This window comes from Hyperolius riggenbachi, chromosome 4 (genome assembly GCF_040937935.1).
Source record: "Hyperolius riggenbachi isolate aHypRig1 chromosome 4, aHypRig1.pri, whole genome shotgun sequence".
NCBI classification, from domain to species: Eukaryota; Metazoa; Chordata; class Amphibia; order Anura; family Hyperoliidae; genus Hyperolius; species Hyperolius riggenbachi.
In genome coordinates, this window is record NC_090649.1 from 391,019,100 (window position 1) to 391,036,770 (window position 17,671).

General features: G+C 41.8%; 1 protein-coding gene across 15 annotated transcripts in view; it reads right to left on the reverse strand.

Moving 5' to 3' along the window:
- Nucleotides 1–717: 717 nt before the first annotated feature.
- ARHGEF33 (Rho guanine nucleotide exchange factor 33) overlaps nt 718–17,671 on the reverse strand; it is a 223,774-nt gene continuing 206,820 nt past the window's right edge. For 13 of the 15 annotated variants that reach the window (XM_068232186.1, XM_068232185.1, XM_068232188.1 and 10 more), the window contains 6 exons: nt 16,160–16,243; nt 12,735–12,883; nt 10,970–11,131; nt 8,893–9,655; nt 7,865–8,016; nt 718–4,075 (listed from right to left, as the gene is read on the reverse strand). In XM_068232186.1, the coding sequence (XP_068088287.1) occupies nt 3,946–4,075; nt 7,865–8,016; nt 8,893–9,655; nt 10,970–11,131; nt 12,735–12,883; nt 16,160–16,243 (1,440 nt within the window). In that variant the 3' untranslated portion in view covers nt 718–3,945. Of the gene's footprint in view, nt 4,083–7,864; nt 8,017–8,892; nt 9,656–10,969; nt 11,132–12,734; nt 12,884–16,159; nt 16,244–17,671 lie in introns of all 15 variants that reach the window. The other 2 variants (XM_068232181.1, XM_068232184.1) reach the window with 2 other exon arrangements.

The following is a 17,671-nucleotide window of genomic DNA, read 5'->3' on the forward strand; positions in this document are numbered from 1 at the left end:
TCCAATTGAGAATCAGCGGAGGGAGCTAAAGATCAGGGTAATGGCAAGAAGACCCTCCAACCTGAAAGATTTGGAGCTCATTGCTAAAGATGAATGGTCAAAAATACCTCTGGAGACATGCAAAAAGCTGGTCTGCAATTACTGGAAGCAATTGATTGCTGTAATATTATTATTATTATTATTTATTTAGTATTTAGTATTTATATAGCGCCGACATATTACGCAGCGCTGTACAGTGTGTATATATATATATATATATATATATATATATATATATATATCTTGTCACTAACTGTCCCTCAAAGGAGCTCACAATCTAATCCCTACCATTACCATATGTCTATATTATGTAGTGTAAGTACTGTAGTCTAGGGCCAATTTTTTTTAGGGGGAGCCAATTAACTTATCCGTATGTTTTTGGAATGTGGGAGGAAACCGGAGTGCCCGGAGGAAACCCACGCAGACACGGAGAGAACATACAAACTCTTTGCAGATAGTGCCCTGGCTGGGATTCGAACCAGGGACCCAGTGCTGCAAGGCGAGAGAGCTAACCACTACGCCACCGTGCTGCCCAATAAAGGCTTTTCTATTGATTATTGAGAAGGGTATGAATAATTTTGGACTGTATACATTTTGCTCAAATGTAAATAAAAGTTGAGAAATGTTTTTTTTCCACAATAATGCCTCTTGTACAACGTCTTATTATCTTTTGGGAGACACCTATGTTATTTCCCTCAAAGTTATTTTTATTCAACCAGCAAGTAATTTTTTAAGTCAAAATTTGCCAGGGGTATGAATAATTATGGGCAGCACTGTAAGCCCAATCCCCACCCCCCTCCTTCCCAAGCTGAACTTGGAGAGTCAGGATGTACACTGCGGTGCTAGAGGCTCCCTGAAGAGGATAACTCGATTTGGCTGAATAATGTGTAAATACAGTAATTCGATAAAGGCTTGCCTGAGGCAATAAACCACTGATAAAAGATTAGAGGTTCTTCACTAGAGCACTACGCAATGCTTTTCGCCGGTCACAGCCTGCTTCATCAAGCTCATAAAATGTCTTTGAGGAAAACACCTGTCACGTTTTTACAGGCACTCCAAGTGATGGAAGTTTTCTTCAAAGACATTTTATGAGCCTGATGAAGTGGGCTGTGACCTGAAATGTGTTGTTTTATGCTGGGAATACACGGGTCGTTTTTGCGGCAGATAGTTGGTTAGATAGATCATTTCTGACACGTCCGATCTCCCATTCAATTGTTTTGCCTCTCGATTCCTGATAGAGGTGAATGGAAAAAGATAAGAAAAACGAGCAGAAGAAAACAGAATCGTGTGGAGAATCAAGCGGCAAAATAGATTGAGCGGAAAAAAATGACCCGGGTATTCCCAGCATACGTGCTCAAATGAAGAACCTTTAATCTTTTATCAGAGGATTACTACCGTTTATCTGAATTATATACACATTTTTCAGCCAAATCAAGTGATCCTCATTGGGGGACCTCTCACACCACACTGTATATTGACAAATACTGCTCAGTGCAAATTCCAAGAGGATGTAAATGTAATGATTTGCAACAGAACACTGGCGTCATGTGACTTTCATTGTCTTATAAATCAACCCCCATGATGGCAATACAAAGCTGTATTCAGCAATATACTTTACATACTACGAATCATTCTTCCTCACTTACAGAAATCTTCTATATACATTTACTTATACATGGAACATACTAGCCTGCTGCTCCTGGGAGGAATCTCAGCTGTATACCCCATTACCAACTATCCGTACTGTATTCCTGGATTGGCACAGTTTTCCAGGGACTTACACATGCCACTACTAGATCCAGCCATGTCTCCATCAAACACTACTTAAATACTTTGGCAGTGGTGGATTTGCTAGCACTGCAGAGTAGGCAGTCTGATTGGCCCCTATAATAGTTTTGCTGTAGGGCCTGATGATTTCTAGTGATTTATGTACCAGCAATACTATGCTTCTATTATTATGCATTACTTACGATAAAGTACTGGCACTTTCTTCAGCATTTTACAAAAGGTATTCTAAGTAACAAACCACTAACTGTCCCTGAAAGGAGTTTACAGTCTAATGTCCCAACCATAGTTCAAGACCGTGAGTGAGTGAGTGAGTGAGTGAGTGAGTGAGTGAGAGTGTCTGCTGCACTGCCTCTACTTGGGATTTTCTTTATCAAAATGGCACCATAAATATGTGTCTAGATCAGGCATGGGCAAACTTGACCCTCCAGCTGTTAAGGAAGTACAAGTCCCACAATGCATTGCAGGAGTCTGACAGCCAGAGTCATGACTCATAAAGGCAAATGCATTGTGGGACTTGTAGTTCCGTAACAGCTGGAGGGCCGAGTTTGCCCATGCCTGATCTAGATGCATTTTTATGTGGGGGAAAGATTGCATCCATTCTCTTGCTCTGCCGCACCACTTGCTGGGATGGCACCACAGGTAGTGCGAATGGGCTTAGCTCTTTCTGAACCACTGAGATCAAGTCTGCATACTCATTCTGAGTCACTTATCTCTAGCTTCACTGGCTGTATGCTTATTGCAGGTATAGTTATAATACTGATGCTGTCCACTTAAATAAACTAGTCAGGAGATGGGCCTTCTGGTGGCAGTGGACAATGCCATGGCAGTCTATAGCTGTGAAGCCCTCCCTAACATAGTCTCCTCCCCCAGCCACCCGAGAGACCCAACCTCCTGTCTACCTCCTAGTTACTAATCTGGATTAAGATAGCCACACACTCAATTACTGTCACCCACAGGGATTGGAACCCTTGGCCAACAGTTCAGGGCCGAGTGTTAAACAGTCGATAGTGATGTGCCTGTTGGCAGGTTGGGTGGATAGAAAAACAATGTGCTGAGGGGTCAGTTAGGTGTCATTGTCACTAAAGATCTGGCATGTGGAATCTTTAAACAAGGTCCCTAATACACATGCTAGAGTGTCAGCAGGGACAGTCCTTAACAGCCGAGTGTCATCTGGCATGTGGACCTAGCTTTAGAAGGTCACTACACTGCTATGTCAAGATCATAATATATGGAAATACTAGGTGGAGGAGTCCAATTTATCCTTATTATACTCTACATGTGTATGCGGGGGTGGATAGGCAATAGATCCCGGTATTTTGTAGCAAACCGCAGCCAGATTATGTGTATTTTTGTGGGTGGGGGGACGCGGGCGGGGGGGGGGGACTAGCAAGAACCCTATTTATTGAAGTCCACCCTTCCCCATGTAGTCTGGAAAAAATTGGCCCTCCATGCCCATGAAGTTGGACAGCAGTAACCCCAACCAAACTTAACTTCGTTGCATGCCTTACGATTTCTCTGAAAGTACAAGACTTTTCCCGTGACACTTTGTACATACACTGGTCTGGCAGATGCACAGCAGAAACAACATACATATTTTCTGAAGCGGACAGCTGGTAAATAACTGCTTGAGGAAAAATTTGCCAATCAGTGCAGAAAGATTTCTGAACATTTTGGGAAGTCATTGTTACTGTCTGACTGATATATTTTGACGCAAGCAAGCAGAAGTTTTGGTGACACCATTCTGCACTGTACAGTAACTCTGATATACACTGTTGTACTGACACGATTATAGGTATCCATTAATGGATGTTGTCAGACTCTGAAAAACAGCCTTAATTAGAAGTGGACATCATTGGTGGAGAGTAGAACTAAATCTGAAGACTGAGTGGGTAGCAGTAATGGTGTTACATTCATTATACTAAGGAACTAAATGTAGCCCTTACAGTATCTATTACTAAAATTAGATCTATACAAAGGTTTATATTTTCTACTTTTGTGAAAAATAAATAAATTGTTAAGTGTTCTTTTGCTACCAGAGTTTTCAGCAGTTAGTTTTTGGGTCCACGGACTGGCAGCCAGCTGTGGTTCATGGTGGGTCTATATGAAGCGGATGTCTCACTATACAGCTGTCCCGCGGTCAAGCTCATTTATAAGCGCAGAGTGAGCTCGGAAGATCTCCTGCCTGGTTGGAGACTGGTCAATGGATGACTTCTCACTCGTCTTCTCTTTCCCATCTATTCCACATGACCTAAAATCTCAGAACACAAAAATGATACAGGTTATTCCTTTTCTTCTCTCTTCTGAAATAACTGCTTTTTAACCAACACAATAATGGCTATGTTTAGAGGAATCCTTGCACTGTTTCCTGAGTGGCACTTAAAGTACTTAATGTATATCATTGTAAACATGCTAAATTTTGAGCACCAAAGAAATTGGCAAAAAGTGTGTGCATGTGTGTGGTGGAGGGTCACCTTATCTGTGGGTCTAGAGCCCCATCGAGAAAGAAACGGGGTCTGCCAAAAGGGGTCTGCCATGGGCCTCATGGAGCCCTGCAGTGGGCCCCCTGAAATGCAGAGTGTAAGAGAAGTGTAGTGGTACTTCTACAGGCCCCAGTGACAAGAACACTGTCCTTCCTCTTCAGCATCCCAGTCTCCATGGCACCAGCAGCATCTCTCATTACGTGATCTGCTGACAAGTACTGGCAGGTTAAGTGATGTGACACACCACTAGACCCATAGAAACCAGGACACAGGATAAGGAAGGACAGTGATCTAATTGCTGGATCCACTCACATTTTGCATGGGGGGTCATCTCCGACTACATAATTCCTGTGGGAGTACCCTCTGTCCGCCTAAACTGTGCTAGGAAGATTATCATTGACTATGTATACTGGTGGGACACCTCTGAACAGAAACAGTAATCAGTCTTGTTGCTGTCTGTGCTAATAGGTACATTCCTGTAAGGTACAAACATCCAGTCAGGCTGTATTTCCTATTCTCAAGTGGGAAAAATGTCCAGATGATCATAAGAAGTTGATTTACTCATCAATCTGACAGTCTATTTACCAAAGAAGTGTTCCAGAATAGTAGAACTCTGTACAGTAACGAATATACTTAGTAGCAATGACTAACAATGACTAACTACAGGTATTGTATATAAAACATGTACGCTTTACATTTCTAAAAATATTTATTTGATTTCAGTATAATTGCTGAGCTTCTGAAAATACTACTTTTCTGGCTATTGCATCACAATGATCCTTTCCATTTACAACCTTCTCAGTCACGTGTCTAGAATATGCACATCAGATGTCCTAACTTCACTGGCTGTGCTATTATACCAAACCAGTAACTGACAGACCGAGTCTTTAAAACTGTCTGAATCCCAACTTCTTACAAGCAAAAATAAAAAAACAGTGTAGTTAGGGCATCTGCATGCTTATTCTGGGCCAGTGACAAAAGTTCAAATTTGGCATTGGCATCTGCTCCTGTTTTCCTAGTCCTTATTTGCAGGTTTCTTTTCTGTTTACCAACTTAGGCCAGCTTTCCTATTGTTCCCCTTCCATGTGCAGCAATGCCCCTCCCATGCTATGTGTAGCACCCTCTTCCATGTAGAACATCCATGTACAGCAGCCTCTCCCTTTTATATAAAGCTCCCTTGGGCAGCAGCTCTCCTCGTTCACGTGTTTCTCCCCATTTACAGCCTCTTCCATATTCAGAAATCCTTTGTCCACGTCTAACCGCCCCCCATGAACAGCAGCCATCAAAGGCCTTTTGTGACAATCCAGCCCCGCGATCCCGTCGAGATCTGCTCCCGTTAGCGTACGCAGGAAGTACGGGCGCAGACGGACAACGAGACCGGTTGCTGGATCGTCAGAGGGAAGAAAGAAAAGGCGACAGAGTGTGCCAATCCCGTCTAATCTGCTCCTGTTAGCACACGCAGGAAGTACGGTGAACAGACTGATCATAAAGATTGGTCGCGCAGCTGGCGACAATATGTAATGGGACAAACATCCACCAATCCCGTATTACTAGGCCACTGTTGCCATGCAGGTCTCATGCACTAGAGACTGCTGGAGGCAAATTCACTGTGTGCGTAGTAAACGGTTAAGATCGGTTGGAGGTGCCCATACATGTACAATTCTGATTGTTTGTACAATCTGTAAACTAAAAATATCGATTTCGCGCTGGAAATCAGGTAAATACACTGCCACCACTCTTTCAGTTCAGTAGGGAGGAAAGAGACTCCCGCTATCATAATACGGTAGCCAGCCCAATCACATTCGACATGCTCCAGTCACCGTTCGGGGAATAGTCATTTCCGACGGCTTAAAGACTGTGAGCAATGTGACGTTAAAGAAAGGTTACTGGGTCCCTATATGATGCAATCTCGAATTGTATTTACAATCGAGAAACGAAAGTTATCGATTTCGCACAGGAAATCTGGTACTAGCTAATCCTAGAAGGAAGAAACGGTTATTTACAACCTAGCTAGCAAATCAACAATTTATAAGCAAATTATAAAACAATGCAGTAGTAGGACTGACTCTTCAGAGGGCAGATTCGTTATAGCAGCAATCAGATGACCAGAACAGGCACACGACTGAACGATAAAAAATCGTTAGTTTATTTCTAAACTACATACACACAGCTTGATTTAGAACAGTTTGGTTTGATAGAGAGTAGAGATGAAAAGAAACAGAATGTCTGGATATACAGTTCAAATACCGTTATTGGTAGTCCATGCGACAATCGCAAGTCTTTGGCGTAAAGTCCAAGATGGCGGTTTTGGGCCCGTGTCCTGCGGGCTGGTCGATTTGATGTTACTTCGACGTCAGATAAAAGGTGAAGGACCTGGACTTTTGGGTCATGTCAGTTTTGCTCCTCACTGTAGGTGGGAGGAGTTATGACACATACAAGTCCAGCCTTGTGCAATTTGAATAAGGCAGTGCCCCCTTAGGCAGGGAGAGGTTTGGGCCAATTCATATTTTGCCCGCTCTCGGCATGCCCGTGGGTAATATCAAGAACCCGAATAAATATTCATAATCAGCGCAAGTGTGTGAATCTGCTAATACCAAACTTGGGGGGTTTAGAGTGAACGGTGACCCCAAAATGCATATCTCTGCTTTGGCAGAGCTTACCGTTAATTCGGAAACATCCAATTGTGTGGTTTGTTCCGAATTTCCGAATAAGCGGGTTCTAAAGGCCGTTGCCTATTTGGAAAGTCATCTTTATGACAAAAGAGGAATTTCATATTTGTGAGATCACAGAAAGGTTTTCCTAAGGACAGAAGTCTTTTGAAGCGCGGGCATCAGCCTAGGTGTCAGATCTCCTGCTGAGACTGGGGCTGAACAGTCTAGAGAAAACTGCAATTTATGAGCTTCTGTCAGCTAATATCTACCCCTCATCTGATGGATGAGCTTATAAACTCTCTAGGGGGCCACATAAGGCCAGGAAACACCCTGTCCCATGTAGGTGAGAGATTTTGTAATTAGAAGCTACCAAAGAGCCATGGTTCTCTAGCAGCCAGAGAGTAAGAGAAAAAAAAAAGTGGATTTTAAACCAACAAATGTCAGTTTGGCTGGTTTGCAAAGAACCTGGCGTTTGTGACTCCATCACGCATTCGATATGTCATATCGACGGCGTCACACCTTTAAGACATTTCTAGAAATTTGGTTCTATCACTGCAACTTCAGGGGTGGATGGCACATCTTTTGCGTCCGGTAAACTAAAATGCGCAAACTTATTTAATACATTATTTAAAAATGTTTTAAAAAAATAGTATTATATAAGGAATTGCACAATGGTGCAGACAGGTTCCAATGACCATCCTACTGAAGCTGCACAAAGCCTGTCCTGGTTACATTCATTAGTGCAATAAAGCATAATTCACATGATTTTAATAACATTTTAATACAAAAAGGGGTATGTTTTAATAACATATGCAATGCAGTATTATTTTAAATAAAAAGCTGAGTTCCATTTTCAGTCTACAAGACACAAGACTTGGCCAGAAGACAAACTTTCTTACTACTCACTTCTTTTTAAACAGCTTACGGAAGGAGCTCCGGAATCCTCCTTTCTGATCTGATCGGGGATTATGATCACTAAAAGATGTTTGTTCAGTTTCATCTTTTTGGTAGAATCTTGCATTTCCATCCATGTGGATATCCTTTAAAAAGTAGATCAACTAGTATGAGAGATAACGACAGTAATAAGAATAAAATACTTGTGTGTAGAATTACCGTATTTCTTCTTATATGTGCTTAGCATTTACTAATAGATTGCATTCTGTGCACTGGAGATCCTTCTAAAACATAAGTGATCAAAATACTGGACAGGACTTTTGAAAACAATGCTTTGCTATTATTTAGATGGACAATAGGGCCGATGGGCAAAATTAACCTTTGGCCCCCCAGAACCCTCTGTAAGCAGAATTAGGACCCCCTTTATTTCTGAAAAATTGCAACTCCCAGGGTACCCATGCCAGCTGCTAGGCTCCCCGTTAACCCTTCCCCCCACCCACCCCCCTCAGCTTTATCATGGTCCCTGGGTCCCCTGCAAAGTTTTTGGCAGCATAGTGACTCACCTGTCCTGGTCGGCAAGCTCCTACATTATTCCATGCATCCCACTTGGAGCCCTGTGTTCATCCTCACAGGGGCACCTCTCCTCCGTGACTCAGTTCATGTTATTACATAATAACATGCTGCCGGGTCAATGGGAAGATGCGGTCAGAGGGGATAGACAGGACAGAGACTGGAATGCATGGACTAATGGACGCACGTGTAGGTCGGGATAAGTGAGTCGCTACACTGCCAAAAACTTTGCAGTTAATCAACATAAAGATGAGGGGTCTGGCAGTGCATGGGGCCCTGAGGCAATTGCCTAGTTTGCCACTATGGAAGCGCCGGCCCTGCACTCTTCTGGGTCTTATCAAATCATAGCAAGAATTGGCATATAGTCTACTGCCATCTACATAAATATAAATGTTTAGCTAAACTGAGCACCTGTTTTGATGCAGTTCGCAGTGCACAACCACCCTTGGAAGTTCAGTGGACATCCTTACCTCTAGTAGGGATCGACTATCTACTTGTTGCCTCTGTGGAACATAGAACTGCCTGTGGGGGTTGCGAGTTGAGGCTGACAGTAGATGGGATTGGGTGCCTTGATCCTGCTTGAACTGCATCCTATTGGCGTGGGTGCTCCTAGTGCTGTACAGTCTGGCGTTGGCCAAAGCTTCTTGATTACGAGGAAACTCCTTAAGAGATCGGCTCAGAGGTTTGTTTTTTACATGGATACCTTCATGCCGGTAACTGTTATTGCTCACAGGGGAAATACAACTTCTTGCCAAGGGCAGATGAGAGCGATCCGTCCTGTTAGATTCAAGTGTGAAGTTGATGGGCCTCAAGAAGCAAATGTCAAGACTAGACTCAGAAGAACCTGCAGAGCAAGACTCAAACAGAGGCCTGTTAGGAAATGTCTCTTCTTCATAAGGAGTGGACAGGCCTATTATCTCACCGCCATACTCAAATTCTTCATAGTTGTTTGCGAAAGTGCCATCAGGTAGAATGTTCGATGAGGTCCTCATGGATCTTTCCATATCAATCATTGAATTAACAGGATTACTTTCATAGTCCATCTCAGGAATAGACTGTAGAGGAGTCAGAAGAGAACTGACTTCTTGGTCTGTCCCACTGAAAGACGCCGGAGCTGATGAGCTTTCGGTCCTGTCATGTTTTTTTCCATTAACTTCCCATTCTGATGCCTTCAGCGGCTGGATGACTTCTATGGCTGTCTGTCTGCTCTTTTTCAGATGTGGAATCAAATGCCTTGAAAACGATACAGATAGTATAACACAGTTAGTCTACTGAGTGCACCAGTCATGCGTACACACTAGCTATGTGAGATGAATGTGTGTTTGAGAAACTGAAACCTGTCAACGCCCATGGGGAAAAGCTCATCACCACATAATAAGTGTACCATTCACTCAGGGAACAGATAGTCCACATATTATGCAACCAGCAAACGTTCTTTATTCTCTGTTTTCTAGTGACAGGTACATTTTGCAATATGGTACTTACAGAACAGATTAGGTGACACTATAAAGCATCAACCCATCAAATAACAGTGATTTGCAGCCAGATTCATTGAAAACCTACGGAAGTCTGTAGAATTGTGGAAACTCAGTGGGGCTGATTTAGCAATACAGGTGTGGAGAAACTGGCAGCAATTTTCCAGGTCAGCCATTTTTCAGCTCAAAAATAATACACAAATTCTAACTGGTTTATGTGGACAAATGTGGTTTGTTTTTCTCACCTACCTTGGCAAATCAGCCTCATTTGTAAAAAGGCAATTAGTAGGGCAAGCATGTTTCAGGAGGGTAAAGCCTCTGAAGCAGGTAAAAAGGGGACCAGAGGTGCCTGCTAAAATAGCGGGCACAGGGCCGCCCACTATGCAAACTTCAGCATTAACATTGCCACCTATGAGGGAGCCAAACATATCGGCAGATAAGGTTGGGGGGCTCTTTAGGGTTAGGCGCTGGGGGGGGGTCCTTAGGGTTAGGATCTGCCAAGGCCAGTTTTAAGGTTAGGCGCCAGGGGGATCAGTTGACGTTAGGCATCAACAGGGATCATGTTAGAGTAAGGTTAAGTTAGGTCGTAGTAGAATATCAGCAAAATTACCGTTATTTTACTATCAGAATTTAGTGACTATCTCTGCCTCCCTTTTTATCGCAGGCCCTTTTTATGTACGCAAAACTTCCCCAGTAGAGCAATATCAGAGTAGTGATTCAGATTATTACACATGCTTACTTCTGACTAGTTCTGTCTGGAAATGAAATATACACATATTCTTTTTTTCTCATTTTCTTTTTTTTCTTTACATGTATTATTCAATTTCATATTTTTGACTTAGGTGATATTTAAATTTGTTTTGCAAGTTTGCCTCTTGCACATACATACATAACTAATATGCCATATTTGTTTTTTTTCTTATCCAATTTGGAGTTCATCTGTACAGCTTTCCTGCATGGCATGGAAATAAGACTTGTATCCAATACATAATAAATGAAGCACAACCCATCAGACAATGACTCCTCATTAAACTTCCTGGATAGCGAGAATGTCTCTCTTGGGGCAGCTTACGTGACTGATGTGTTGGAGCCAGGCGCCGCTGTGTAAGACTGGAGCATTTCATCAGGCTGGGGTGTGTTTTCTTTAATATTTGGAGTCAAACCATTGGGAACTTCCTGACTAGTGGCTGTGCACTGAGATGCCAGACCCCTGTACAGTTTAATGAGGGAGGACCTGTAAAAGCAAAGCACCACTTAGTATCAAGTAACCAGTTACAAGCAATAATGTTTTCATGCAAAAAGTGATACAGTGACTTTGCAGAAAGTGCCACAAGGAAGGTGAGTGCTCCAATTTAAAGACATTTTGTAACGGATGGGCTTTCTGGGGATATGTGTTTCCAGAGCTTGGTTACAAAGACCTTGAAAAAGCGATATGGGATGACAACCAGGAGCTAGACTGTAAGCCAATATAAAATGTCTAAATAAAGTATATGTAAAGTGCATACTTATTAAACAAGGTCACCACTGAGGAGAGCACTCTGAAAGCCTTTGGGGAAAATTGTTCCATCCCTACTGAGATACGGAGGTGAATCTCTCTATAAGGTTCAGAAAGGGTGATTGTTCTTCAAAAATAAAAACATTTTCTGAAAACATTAAAAGCATTTTAAAGGCAAGAAAAACACACCATAAATGGGTTAAACAGCAGTATAAACACAAAGATTGTGGAGGGACCCTTCAAAAATTACTTCAAATATAAAAGGAAGTGTAAGTAGAACAGTTACTGTATATACTTCAAATACAGTTGTGTGTCTATAGCCCACTTTTTATTAGGAAATTGAAGGGGGTGGGGGGAACTTATACTCTGGTCATCCTACTATTTTAACTAGATTTAGGCCTAAAACCGTGCTCAAACCCATGCAAAGTGGCACATGGAAGCATATTATGTCATTGTATCTTTCCAGGAGGCCCTTCTTCTCACACATTTGTGTCCATCTCCCACCAGAGCTCCTTCACATCTCTAGACTTAGGACCAGGACCAACATGAACACGAATGACCCATCCTACCGCACATTAGGCCGCCGCTACAGATCTATACCCTTCAAAACAGTCAGGCAAAGGAACACCTGCTTTCCCCAAGTTGTCCTTCTCCTGAACTCAAGACCACCCCCAACAAAATCTCCCAGCCTCCCACATCTGTATTACCTGTATCTCTTGCATTACTGAACCTATGAATATAGATTCATAGGTTCAGTAATGCAAGAGATACAGGTAATACTGTAATAGTTCCAAAGCCTTGTGTACCAAAAACAATTCCAAGTGCAACGCCTGTCATCCTGGCAGCAAATATTGAAATCCCATGTTATATCTTACTTTTGAAACATTGTCAAATGGCTTTATTTTAGGTAAACACAAAACACAGTAAACAAAGTGATAACTTGTCTCCCCCCGTTTCCCTTCTCCTCCCCAAAAAACTATAACTTATGACACAGGGCTATATTACTACAGCACATGTGTATTTTTCGTTACAGGAATTTCCCCAGAAAAATCATACATTTATTTTGCCTAAAAGTCCTACTTAACTGCATGTGTTTGCATGCATGCAACAGTGGACCTTTTGTCCTCTAATAACATGTACCTATTGCATTGCTGGCCAATATCCTCCTCTTTTAAAATTACATACAATAGTTTTACTAGAGGATTCATCAATTATTATTAGCAATGAACAAAATAATTGTCCTAATAAGTATTCTCAATTGACCCAGGAAGGAAATTAAAGTTAGTCTACTAAAGTTTCCCGTTCACACATTCTAAAATGATTTTGTGTAGAGAAATCTTACTTCTTGAGTTTCTTTCTCTTCTGTATTAGCAGATCTTCGTTGTACTGGAATAGTACGCTGTAGTGAGAAATGAAAACACGCAGGCGCTGGACACACACCAGCAGCAAGTAGTAATCTGGGTGGTCTTGCTCTGTGTACTTTAGGATATTCTGAACAGAAAGGGAAGAATGCAAAAATGAATAATAAAGGAGATCAGTACTGAAAATAATGTGGAGCAGGTGGCTTTGCTACTTTTGCTACTTGACTGGCTGATCTGCTATTGCTACTTGACTGGCTGATCTGCTGATTCTCTGCCTTTAACATTTCTGACTTTGTGTTACTTTGAGAGTATGCAGATCTGATTTTGTTTTTTTCTTTTTTACTGCACGCTGACTCCCCTGGCTGTGCAACAGTTCTTTCTGAATTGAACCAGTTGCTAAGCCACCAATGAGCATCCTTGATCTGGTCATCTGCTCCATTTTTACAACAGTTCTGATCCAGTTTTGCTTGCACTAGTTTTAGTAATTGCGGTCCCACAAGAATTAATTGGACAATAAGGTTACCGCTCTATCATCGATTAAAGGTGCACCGGTGTAGTGCAGGGGGATACTTAGACCCCATGCCCTAGGTGAGTGTGTTACCTACTGTGGGCAGGCCTAACAATCCCATTGTGTATTTTTACGTTTCTATCAATTAATTCACAAAGTCTGTTCCACTGAGGCCATATTTCTCTTTGTGCTTGGCAGGAATGAAGATTATAATCGCTGCTTACTTTGCTCACCATCATTTCCATTGGATTGACTCAGTGTTAATGGATTATACAATTTAAAAAAATGTTATTCTATCCATAGATATCTTTTTTTGCATTTCAGAGCATTGGCTACATTATTGAAATTGTATATATGAAATATGAAGTCATTTTGCTTGATTGTTGCTCATATGCTAATATGTGTGTACCTGATGTATGCTGTTTGAATAATTTATTGGAGGATATGATGTCATAAGTCCCAGCAAACCACAAGTCTGGGCAGTGGGACAACAAACTAGACCAGCAGCTCCATAAATACAATGCACAGGAACTTCAAATCCAAGCTCGGTTGCAATAAAAGAAAATGTCAGAGGTCAGAGTGAGGTCTGGAGAAGTTCCTGGATGTTCCTCCAGTGATCAGACAGCCAGTTGCTTCTGATGGATTCTGTCTGGAGCGTCGGGCTCCACTACAGCAGTGTGTGAACTCTTATGCAGTGGGACACCAATTACAGATTCTGGGCTCTCCACAGTTATAACAAAAGGTAGGCAGACAATGCTTCTCTTGGGAGAGACCCAACCTCCCAGATATTCATCCATTAGAAGGGAGCGGCACAGGGCAGGATAGTGCTTAACAATCACTCTCATGGCAACAGGCCAGCTCAGAGTTCAGCAGTGTGGCCTGGTGTGGACTTTGACTTCAGCTGTAACTTCCTTAAATAAGAAAAAGGCAAGCAGCAAAAGTGATGTGCAGGGATGGACAATGTATACATCAACTTGTGACACAGTTATTATTATGACTCAGTCAGGTTTATTGTTGTCTTAATGTAAAAGTCAAGAAGATTCCTGTAACATGTAGCTGCTTATGATCAGTTGACCTCCAGGAAATCTGTTTCTCGTTGAATGGTTTATTTAAGGATTTTTGCATTGGTTTTATCTTGGTGTATGGAAACCTGCCCCCATATATATACTGCAGTAGAGCATTACTTCTTTTTGTGCTTGTATCAGAGATAAAGGTTATTCATATGCTACCATATTTATTTCCTTTTAAACAATACCAGTTGCCTGGCAGTCCTGCTGATCTTTCTGGTCAGTAGGGTCTAAATCGCAAACCTGAAACAAGCATGCAGCTAATCTTGTCAGATTTGTCAGAAACATCTGATCTGCAAGCTTGTTCGTGGTCTATGGCTAAAAGTATTAGAGGCAGAGGATCAGCAGGACAGCCAGGGCACTGGTATCATTTAAAAGGAAATACACATGTCAGCCTCCATATCCTTCTCACCTCGAGTTCCCTTTTAGAAACTGGTAATTTGTAAGCCAATAAAACGGATTTAGTGCTCCACAGCAGCTGCATATTGGAAGGCTTGGTTCCCCATCACAACGAAGGATGGCATTTCAAAGACACATTTCATATAAAAGATATTAAGTAATAAAATGAAACGGATTACATTCTCTGCTGTATTCAAGGTTTTTTATTTCTGCATCTTCACAGCTCTCTAGGAGCTCAGCTAGCGGGTAACCCCCTAGCCTTGGGACAACTTGGGATATTTTAAGTTTGCCTTTTTAATAACTGGTGTCACCAGCTAAAGTAAGTTAGCCATACATATTTTATTTGTAATGCACTAAAGATTACACAAAACACCATTCTTATTTGTCCAGTAACAGCTGTGCGGAGGGTGAGGGTGAACATCTCCCCATTATCCCAGAGACAGTAAGTATTGCGGTGCTGCCACATCAGTTGGGCACCAGGTGGTCCCGCTAATAGCATAATATCAGTCATTTAAATAACCAATATTTTACTATGCAGCACCCGGCATCCATTCTCACTTGAACTCTCTAAGAACATCTAACCCCTCCACCTAATGCCTGATGCCTAACCCTAACCCCCATTCCCCTAGGCACCTAGCCCTTACCCCGCACCTAATACCTAACACTAAGCCCTCAGTAAATGTCTAAAACCCCTCACCTAATGCCTAAACCTACCCCCCTCCATGGTAGACACCTAGCCCTAACCCACCACCTATTGCCTAAGACTAATCCCTTGGTGTCTAAATCCCCTTCCCACCCTAATGCCTATCACTAACCCCCCGGTAATTGCTTAAGAAGAACCCACCTCACCTAATGTCTAAGCCCCCCCCCCCCCGCCTTCCCCCCAGTTAGCCTAAAACTAACCACAAAACCCTGGCACCAAAAAGAACCAATATTTGTAGCTGGTCAACTACAAGCATTAATTATTATGTAGAAGCCGATCAGCTAGTTGCCACAATTAGGCACCCAACTACAGAAAATTAACACAGGCATCTATTAGAGGCTTGCCGATTGCAGCGCCCATTTGACCTGACCACTCCAGCGAGAGGTAAGGTCTAGGTTAGAGTTTGATTCCGGCCTCACCACCCTAAAAAAATCCCCTTTGGGCTATGTTCCACTTTAATCTCTATAGACAAATAGCTTTCAGGTGAAGGTGCCCTTTGCTAAAAGCTGCCAAATCTGACTGCCTGTACCTTCTGGTGTGCTTTAAGTAGGAATGCATTGAGGATTACTACAACATGGAAAGATCTTTACCACTTCTGTTGAGTAAAATGTGACAAGATTGCAGCAGGGATATAAGAATGTATCAGCACTTACATTTACTGATTATTTATATTGAGACATTACTTTGTAACATTAAAAGGTAATGCTGAATTTATTTCATTGGTCTTACCTGCAGGAGAATAAGGTATTCTGGAATTCTCTGTACTACATGGAAAAGCAGAATATACAGATCTGACTTTATGTCTTCTTCAGCCTAAATGGCAATAAAAAAAATAGAAAAATGTAATTTATAGTTATTTAGTTATTAAATTATGTTTGCGTCAATGTACAATGTTGTTTGACATCAATGGCAATTGTAAACTATAAGTGGCCAGCCAGCATCTACCTCTACTCAAAACCTCAGTTATTTGACCATGTCAACACACCAATAAAATAGACAATACAGTTTTGCTGAAATTGTTAATAGTCTTTAGGTGCCATTGACTGAAGCCTGTAGGTGTCCTTTGTTTACATTATTTTCTGCTTATGTGACCTTAACTCTACTCACCACTAGAGGTCGCTGCTGGCAGATGGTCTCTGTGTTAAGGTGCATGACAAAGTAACAAAGTAACAGATTTCATGTGCCAAAGAGGACATCTAGAGGACAATTTGAGCAGTGACCACACAAGAATGAAGTGCACTAAAGAACACCAGTGAAGATGCAGTGTGTAATTTTGAGAAACCTTAATCATTTTAAAAAAATAAATCATTCAGAAAACTATTGATTATCCTTTTTTTTTCGATAAAAATCTGATCAGACATGTTGGTAAAATCTTTGTATTCAATCTAATGGAATAATCGAATGAAATTATCTAATAAAAAAAAAAGGAATTTTTTTTACCATGTATGGGTACCATTAGGAAGATGCTTACCTGGCTCAGTCATCTGGCCATGGCAAATATTCTTTTTCGTTATGGCCATAGCTACATGATTGGTCATGAGTGTATTACCTAGGTAACATGAGTTACGCTAATTACGCAATGCACGCTCTATAATTGATGTAAGTAACAGTACAATTGTCTGAACACTGCAATGTTGCCACTATTTAGCCACTATTTAGTAAATATACCCGTATATGGGTATGTACGTTTCAGAAGTGTATGCAAAATGTGTACATTTTGTATTACACTAGTATTTTTTTTTTAAATAATGGTATGCAATTTTTATGCAGTGTGTGTAAACTTACTGTGCTTGTCTAATCAGGGACGGGCTGAGGGAGAGGCGAGAGAGGCTCCAGCCTCAGGGAGCAGTGTAGGAGGGGGATGTACAACTCACTCAGCTATCACTCCCCTATTGTGTTTGAAGTAGAGAGAAATAAGAAAAGGGGATACATGGCAGTGACTGCAAGCCAGATAACTAGAGAGGAAGGTGTTGGGGGCCCTGGGGTGCCTCTTAGTCTGATAGCAATTAGTGTGTGACGGCTGGGGTGGGAGGGATGGAGGAGTGCACTCTGGTGTCTCAGCCTTAGGTGCTGGAGGACCTTGTCCCAGCTCTGCGTCTAATCCCTGTGTCTTTTTCTACCAGTTTTCAGCTTTTACATGAATCATTTGACCTTCTGTCTCCGTATTATATAGGGTGTAGAGCTCATGGTGGGAGTGTGTTTGAGCATTTTCCATCAAAATGCTGCAATTGATTGTGTGTC